The sequence below is a fragment of the Castor canadensis genome, chromosome 1 (genome assembly GCF_047511655.1).
Source record: "Castor canadensis chromosome 1, mCasCan1.hap1v2, whole genome shotgun sequence".
Lineage (NCBI taxonomy): Eukaryota > Metazoa > Chordata > Mammalia > Rodentia > Castoridae > Castor > Castor canadensis.
Window position 1 is genome coordinate 80,850,849 of NC_133386.1, and position 9,351 is coordinate 80,860,199.

At 36.5% G+C, this 9,351-nt stretch overlaps 1 protein-coding gene across 4 annotated transcripts in view; it reads right to left on the minus strand.

Annotated features, from left to right (window-relative positions):
• Window positions 1-9,196: 9,196 nt before the first annotated feature.
• Window positions 9,197-9,351, minus strand: part of Bckdhb (branched chain keto acid dehydrogenase E1 subunit beta) — a 184,720-nt gene continuing 184,565 nt past the window's right edge. For all 4 annotated transcript variants that reach the window (XM_074079108.1, XM_074079101.1, XM_074079087.1 and 1 more), the window contains one exon: window positions 9,197-9,345. In XM_074079108.1, the coding sequence (XP_073935209.1) occupies window positions 9,205-9,345 (141 nt within the window). In that variant the 3' untranslated portion in view covers window positions 9,197-9,204. The remainder of the gene's footprint in view (window positions 9,346-9,351) is intronic.

Here is a 9,351-nt window from a genome sequence, read left to right on the forward strand (position 1 = left end):
TTCATGCTATGTGCTAGGAATACAGACAATATACTATACTCTAACTTTTAACCTATATTTCAATGGGAGGAGGGCAAATATGAGGCATTTACACAAAGTATTTTCAAAGAAAAAGTCTTGGAAATGCCAATGATACTCCCTGCTATCTTAAACAAACAAAAACACCTTTTTTTCAAAAACAGAACAGGAAGGTAAAACAAGTCCTGTCTGGGGGTTGGTACCAGTGTATGGGGGAGATATAAGGAAACGGTGCAGGACGGTGAACGTAGTGCAAATATCATGTACTCATGTATATAAATGGAAAAATGAGACCTGTTGAAACTATTCCAGGAATGGGGGAAGGGGGACAAAGGGGAATGATGGAGGGGATGAATTCAACTATGATATATTGTAAGAACTTTTGTTAATGTCACAGTGTATCCCCAGTACAACAATAATATGACAATAAAAAAAGAGAAAAAAAGCCATTTTAGACTGGTATTTGACATATTAAACTACTTTTAAAAACAAAACTTCCAAGGGCTGGTTATAGCTCTGTGTTGAAGTTTAACAACGGTGCTAGGTCTCACGACTGTATCAAAGAACTTCATCATAAGCTTCCAAAGAACAAGGTCTCTAAAAGACAGGTAGAACTGCTTGTCTTCCTAACGGAAGATTGCTAACATTCAACTTTGGGCTAAAAGTCTGAAATCATTTTTTTGAAATAGTTAAGACACTTAACACTAACACAATATCTGCAGGTAATTTGTGTCATAGATGAGAAAAAAAATCAAATGCAATACATTAACTAATCCCAATTGTGGAAGGTTTTCCTCAAGTACACTTTATTGAATAAAGTACACTTTATTGAAAACATGTGGACTTTCCTCTCCAAATTCAATATATTCCAAAGCATTATAAGGGGATACTTTTAGTTGCAAGCAACTGAAACCTGACTTGAACAAATAAACTTGTGGTTATGGAAGGACCCTGGGGTAATTCCTCACAAAATGAAAGCGAGAATGAAGCACTTGAGTGTGTGCTAGGAAGACCTAGGAGATGAATACTCTATAGAGGCTGGAGTTCTTGTTCACTATAGTGCTTTCATTCTTTTTAATATTAAGATGGCCTTTTTTTCATAAGGAAAGTGACCCTAAGTTCCTCCAGATCTATTCATTCAAAAACCCCTATTGGGAAAGAAACTTGAAAAAAAAATTAAAACTAAAAAACCTGACAAACAGTCCAATTTGGTCACTTTCCATCCCTTGACCAGCCACTGTAGCCAATGAGCTGGTGTCCTACCACTGTCACTGCTCAATCTCCAGCCTGCAGTCTACCCATAGAAAAAGGAGGGTGGCACAGTCAGGGCCACTGAGAAAGTAATGTCACGCCAGGCCAACTCTTCGTTAGTAAGACTACAAGACAAAAGATGAAGAAAATAAAGTTAGCCTCAATCTCATCATCCTTAAGGTAACATTTTGATTGATCATTGTTTTTATTTTGTTCACATATAAGTCCATTATATATAAATATATATTTGTTCATATATATACATATATATGAACAAAATGGAATTATATATACACACATATACATACACACACATTTTAATGCATGCTGTTGTCGTTTTAATGTATGCTGTTGTCATAGGGCCTCTTAACAAATGTACGGTTCTGAACTGGATCTGAAGAAACAGACCTAGAACATACAGAAACAATACACACCTCCTGGGGTGTCATCTCTAACCCAAGTATCTGAAATCTGAAATGCTTCGAAAAACACATTAACTAACAAGACACCACAAGTGAAAACTCCACACCTGACCATGAGGTAATGGGTCACCAGTCAAAATACAGGTGACATCACACAATTTTTTCAGCATCTCAAAGATTTATAAAGATGCTATATCTGTGCACACCCAGATTCCCCCATGAAAGCACACCCTCACAGATAATAGAATAACCAGTGTGCAGGCTGGACGTACCACACCAGGTTCCTATGATGCCCTACATAGAGCAAGACCTGCCTGTACTACTCACTGTGGTTTCTTGTTATTTTCTGCTCTGTGGTATATATTGCTGAAAATGTCAAAAAAGAAGAAACATTTATGGCTTGTTTTTGTTTTTGAGATAGGGTCTTGCTATGTAGCCTAGAAGCTACTTTCCAGCCACAATGGCTAGTCAAACTTGAAATCTCCTGCCTCAGCCTCCTGAGTGCTGGAATTACAGGTGTGCACCACTATGCCCAGTCAGAATTTGTTTATAGCACCAAAAGTCAAGCTGTTGGAAAAACTGGACAGCAGTACAAACATGAAACATCATGCCAAAGACCCCGGTGTGGGAGTGACCACTATATATGAGCTGAAGAAACAGAAGGTCACACTGTTGAAGTTCTATGCTGAAAGTGATGACGGAAGTCAGTTGAAAAAATTAAGAAAACACTTTATGAAGCTAAAATCTCAATCTTGTATCAAAAGGGTGGATCTGTCAATGCTGCAGTGCACACGTGCCACTGAATGGTGGGTTGATCATGAAACAAATGAAGACCTATCAAGATGAAATGAAAACTGAAAATAACTGAATATTCAAAGCCTTGCTGCAGAAATGTAAGAAAAGACAGGGCATTACATTTTTAAAGAATTGTGGTGAAAAACATCAGCTGATCAGGAGACTGTGGGGAAATTCATTGGCAAGTTTGCCGAGGTCATCACTGATGAAACTCTGATGCCAGAACAAGTCTATAATGCCAATGAAACACCACTGTTTTGGTGTTATTACCCCAGGAAGACACTGACTACAACTACTGAGACAGTCCCTAAGGAGATAAGGACACCGAGGACAGAATAAGTGTGCTGGGATTTGCTAATGCAACAGGCACGCATGATAGACAAAAGCTCCCACCCTCATTGTTTTAAAAGAGTGAATTTCTTATCATCACATTTAATGCTAGCAAATTGTCCTAGATCACCAGGGACATCTTTTCTGGTTGTTTTCACAGCCATTTTGTACCCGTAGCTTGTGCTCACTGCAGGGAAGCCACATGGAACGAAGGCTGCAAGATTCTGTCCTTCATTGTTAACAGCTCTGTTCATCTTCACACTGAAATGCTCATCAAAAGTAATGATGCTCTGCACTTTTCCCTGAGTGTGACTTCATCAGTTCAGGCTTGTGACCAGAGTGTCCTTAGATCAAGGAAGAGTAAATATAAAAACACTTTCTGGAACATCATGCTGACCGCAGTGAACAGAGGCATGAGTGTGAGAGGTTTGTAAAAGGAGTTTAGTGTGAAGTATGCTGCATATACTGTTGTCAGTGCTTGGGAAAAATTTTAGAGTTTGTGAGATTATTTCCTCCCCCCTCAAAGAAAGGACCTTAAGAGTTGTGGCCAAAGTAGCCACAGCAAGTATATAATCTAATATGTAGATGCCATGATTACATAAAAGCACAACTCCACCATCACAGGATACAGACATCATAAAGCAAAATGAAAGAAAAATTTTTATGAAATAAAACTTCTCACTTTTATTTTTCTCATTTGAAACTTTCAACTTTTAGTTTTCATTCTTTTGAGCTTTCTGTTCCTTTATTCTTATCTTGTATTGTCTGTTTTCTTCTTTAAAAGATCTGAAGTCTATGAGTTTACTTCTGAACAGAACCTAGACTGAGGCACATCAGCAATCTCAGAATAAATATTTTGTAATTTTTACATTTCCTGTTTGGTTTCACAGTTACTAAGTGGGGTACTTTCTTTTTTTTCCCATGTAGTTGGAATATTGGCTATTAATTTGAGATGTGGTCAGAAAACATTGTGCTTTTTAATATTCTTTTCTTTGGGAAGTCTACTGTTATTTTTCTTTGTGCCCTAGTGTGTGATCAATTGTCTGAACTGTCTACTTTAAAAGTCTGTGTATTCTCTGTGGAGAAATAAAGCTTAAATTCCTATTTCTATTGACTCAACTGTATAATTTAGGTGTTAAAATATTTTAGAGTCTTTTATTATGATCTCCTTCTTTCGTCAAATTGAAAGTGAGGTATAAAAGTCATCTACAACAATCTTGTCCATCTCTTCTGTATTGACAAAATTTGGCCTGCCTTTTAACACTACACATTTGGAACGCAAATGATTTAATGGCATGCCTTCGCAGTGACATGTTCCTTACATCAAATGTGTATTTCCCCTACTATTTTGTCAAATATGAATTATGCCAGATTAGTTTCCTCCATTTTCCTTTTGACCTAATATTTTTCCATTTTCAAATTTTAAGTTTTGGATCAAGTTATTTGAAGATTCTACCTGACAAACTCCTTTTAATTAGATTTTGTTTCTTTAAGTTCTTTCTTTTTAATTAGGAGAGTATCCTATTTATCCTATTGCATTTATCCCATTACATTTATTACCATAATTGCTTTAATTAGATTAAAGCACAAAGGGATTTCATTATGATAGTTCAATTGTCTTAACTGTTTTGTCCTGCTATCTTTTCCTTGCTTTTTGAGAGATTTTTGTTGTTGGCGGTGGTGTTTTCTGGTGCTTTGTTTTGTCTTGTTGCAGGGTCTGGTTCATAAAGTTACACCAAGACTCTAAACCAGTGCCTGGTCCCTAACAGCTATCCATGAAGTGTTTGTGGAATGAATTAACAAATTAAGTATAAGATGAGCAATGATGTGGAAAACACATATAGTACTTTTAATTCTGTTAGTGGTTGACTTAACTAAGGTTAAGCAGAATTAATTACATTCTTTATAATTATATTCTTTACTGAATATGATTATATTCTTTACTGAAATGAAGAGATTAGAACTTTTGAACTACATTTAATAAATCTACTATCCCAGTCTTTATCAATTTAAGCCAAATTTGTGATCACCACCTTATTTTTACCAGTCTTTATTTCACACAAAAATGTATTTAAGACAATTATTTAGATGTGTACCTTTTTATTAACCTGTTTCCATTCTCACTTCTAATCCTTCCATCTGTGATTTCCTCATTCTTGTTCTTGCTTTAGCTCTCATTTTTCTGATAAGTAGCTTAAATAAGCACATTCGTGAAGGTATCAGGGAACGAGGTGTTCTAAACCTTTGACCATATATGAATATTTCCCATTGCTTTCAAAATCCTATAGCCAGGAGATATCTCACATGTCCCTAGAAATTCCAGGCTCCACACTCCTCAGCCAAGGATTTCTGCTGGCAAACCTCTATCAGTTACATCCTCAGGTATACTGGAGAAGGTAAAAGTTTGAGAACCCGTCTTTTAGATGGCAGTATCATTGACAAGGCTGAAGCTAACTTTCACGTCTGCATGGGTTACCCGATGTTCTATTCTGAGATACCTGGCTAGGTCTGGGTGGATTTGGGTCAGGGCCATCTCTGTAGCTAATGCTGAACACTACTGATTGGCAGCTCCTCCAGAACCACATGAGGTAGAAGGAGTTCTCTAAATAAAGGCAGTGCTGTTGCTACACGGCTGGGGCAGAGAAGCCAGGCAGTGAGAAACCACACACGTTCCACCACAGGCAAGTCGAGGAGAAAGGAACTGCCTTAGCCTGCATGTGCGCTTTCCATGGCCTGGTTTTAAAGACTCCTATCGAGGGTTTCTAGATGTAATGATTTAAACCCATGGGTTTGAATTGAGGTAACTTGCTGGATCTTACTTCTCACTTCTTTTTTAAAAGTACACAGGTCTGTTTACTTAGGTTGAATCATGTCTATCCGTTACATAGAACACAAAATATTTTTTCTACAAGAATTGAATAATCTGAACAATGGGAAGTTAAATTAGCTTATATTGTCACAGGGAGCAGGTTTATTATGCAAAAGCTCCAGGTTAGTGGGAGATTCTGGGTTTGGCATTCATTTAACATCTCTTTAGGGTCCTCTGTCACTATTTTCTTGTTTTCACAATATGGAATATTCACTTCAGGCAAAAATGTGTTTTGACAATTATGCAGATGTATGTCTATCTTGAGCTGCAGACAGGGTTTAGTACTAATTGTAAGCTATTTATTTTGGAAGTGAATGGAGTGTTTGCTGGAGGGACTATAGGGCCAACTACAGAAGGGAAAAGGCTCTCGGATGCCAGGCTTAGCACACAGAATACCCCAGAGTTATCATCATGCTTGCCATTTCAAACAAAAACAGACTGAAAGAAACTGAAATTTAAATACTTAAGGGAAAATTCTTAAAATGCTCAATGAAGAGAAAAATAGTATTAAAGGGATACAATGGCAATATAACTTATAATAAGGAAGTTCAACTACAATCAAATTATAGCACTGAAAAAGTTACTTCAAGTAACACCATTCTGTTTACACAGGACGTATCACAGGCCAAGGTATGATTGGTTGCCACTATGTTCCCTGTTCCACTGGACTGACCATGTGAATGCAGAGCTCCTTGCAGGATTCTTTGAGCCTCTGGTGGAGAACAAAGATCAAAGCCAAGGTCATTACTGAGTTTTGGCATCTTAAATTCAGAACGTCCTATGCATTGAGCCAACTGGATTCCCTAAGCCTTCTCAAAACTTGTGGCTGACAAGTCACATCTTTCCCATCCTAGGTGGTACAGGATTTTCTATTTTTAATTCAAGGACAGGTTTTTATTTTTACCTCTAACAAACGACTTGGCTCATTATTTCATCCCAATGCTATCCAGAATCTGTGATACAGTACCTTTACTTTGCTTCCAACTCTCTAACAATCTAACATGTGTTACCTTCTACATCATGCTCCAATTGCTGGTAAAAATGAACAAGATACAGCTCCTCAAGTCACAGTTTTAAAGAAAATCAGTGCTAAAGAAACACACATCTGTAATTATGAGGAAATGTCCAGTTTTTTTCAGTGTTTATGGACAAAGGAAAACACAAGACCTTATTTTCTTTGCTTTTGGGAAAGACTTCTGGCACTATGGGAGAGGAGCAAAAAAACTACAACTGAAGCAAATGTTGGACAATTTTATAGCCAATGGGGTCATACTGTCCACGTCCCAGAATAAGGAAAAGGAGCAGCAGAGATGATCTTGTCCTACCAACCTCTGGAGAAGTGGGAATGTCCATCAACAACCTTGCTGAAGCAACAGGAGAAACTTTCCAGAAGTTTTGCCAGCAGCATTCACCACCTTGGCCATAAAGAACTCAACCAAATACAACAAAGCTGAAAAATCCACATTTCTAGAGTAAATATTTCACTTAAGTCAGGTTCAGTTACCACGTTAACAACCGATCACTCTGCAACAAAAATTCTGTTTACTGAAGGAAAGAGAGGACACAACATGAAGGCAATCTGACTTTGCTTTTATTGAATGCATACCGCGCCCAGTATTTACAGAGCTAGTGAGACCGAGTATAAGACCGCCATGTGTCACATTTTAAAAACTTAATCTAAAACACACATCATTGGAATCTTCAATTCATTTCTATTAACACAATAATTAATTTGTAGCTCTTCCGTCAACAGTCATGATAGTTCATTTCATAAAAATTATTTTTAAGAAGAGATGAGTCTTAGGAAATATTTAAAAATTCAGAAAAACATTCCATATCTAGTCATAATCTTCCTGTTTTTCTGTAAAAGAAATCAGTAACAATTGTAAACATTCTTAGTTGCATGTATGACTACTTTCTATAATAATATATTTAATTTTTAGCACATAAAACCTTCTATCACCTTTTCTGCATAGGCTTAAACACTTTCCTTATGTTTAAAAGCAAATATATAATCCAAAATTAAAACCAACAGCAAAATACAACTTTACAAATAGCAAAAGGGCATGTGACACCCATATCACCTTGGCTCTCCATGTAACCTATGAAAGGAAAGAACAGAGAGCTAAAGTGAGGCAGACCTCCAAACCATCCTAAGAGTGACTTATTATAGAAGTCAGTAGAAATTCAGCCTCTAGGAATGACTGAGAGAATACAGGGGTGGGAGAAGGTAACAGACCTAACTTACACCCATAATAATATTCTCAGAACACAAGTCCAAAAACTTGAGGGGATTGTGGTAAAGTGGTGACAGATGGGGCCAATCTCTTCTCAATCTGCACAAATGCAAATCTCCTCCTGATTTATAACCTAGACATATATAGAATTTAAGATTTACAGAATTTCACTGGTGGAGTGGCTCGAGCAGTAAGAGAGCCTGCCTAGCAAATGTGAGGCCCTGAGTTCAAACCCCAGTGCCGACAAAAAAAAAAATTAGAATTTCTTATCCTTAAAAAGCATAAGATGTGTTATTGTAGAGTTTACTCTCCCTTCTGAAAGATCACGGTTTCTTTAATAAGATGCATTATAATTTTTATGACAGCTTAGATATTAAAATCTAAGCCATCTAATCCTATCTACTCTTGAGACACTTCAAAATCAGAATATCAGTGATAACAACATATATATTAAAATCCCCCAAACTAAATAATTCTTAGTGGTATTTATTTTTGTTAGAACAGCACTGCTGAAGGGTTTGGTAAACTTGACTTAGAAAAGCAATATGAATAAATATGATTTATTATCCAGTATTTAAAAACATTCACAAGTCAGGTGATGCACAGCTATAATCCTAACACTGAAGAAGGTGAAGCAGGAAGATCAGAGTTTCAGGCCAGTGTACACTACATATTGAAACCCTGTCTCAAAAAAATAAATACATAAATACACCCCCCCAAAACAAACAAAAACCCACTCACTTGACAGGAAAAGTTCTGGAAATTGTAGCAGTGCTGTATTTTTGTTGTTGTTACTGTTTTGTTTTTTGTTTGTTTGTTTTTAGTAAAAAGAAAACTTCTCTTATATACAATAAGGAATTTTTATGGTCAAAAAAATCTATTGTTCAGATAATATAAAAGTTAACTTCAATATTATGAATCATAATATAAATAACTGGATCCTAACTTAAGAGTGCTTGAGGGGCCATTTTCAAATAATAGGAATTATCTCTATTTTATGATAGGCTTAAAGAAATGAAAAACAGAAATGAAGGCTAGAACACCAGTAAGTGTACAATGTATTTGATTATGCAATGCTAACGTGTTGGAATGTTGTCTACAAATAACATAATACATATGCTTCCGTGTATCTATTAAATGTAAATATATAAGTAAGGCCTGGATTTTTTCTAACATATACATTTTGTTCTGAAAGTTGTTCTTCACCAGAATAGAACACAATAAGGACTTCTGATTCTTAGGCGACAGGACACAAATGTCAGGGGCATACCTACCTGTATGGTCAATAGTTGATCATTTTCCGAAGGGCGTCATAACACTTCCATTTGTCTGGGATGTAAAATGGCTCAAAAATGTGAGGAAACGGAGTGTCATATCCACATACTCTGGAAATAGGAGCCTCAAGGTTCAAAAAACATTCTTCCTGCAG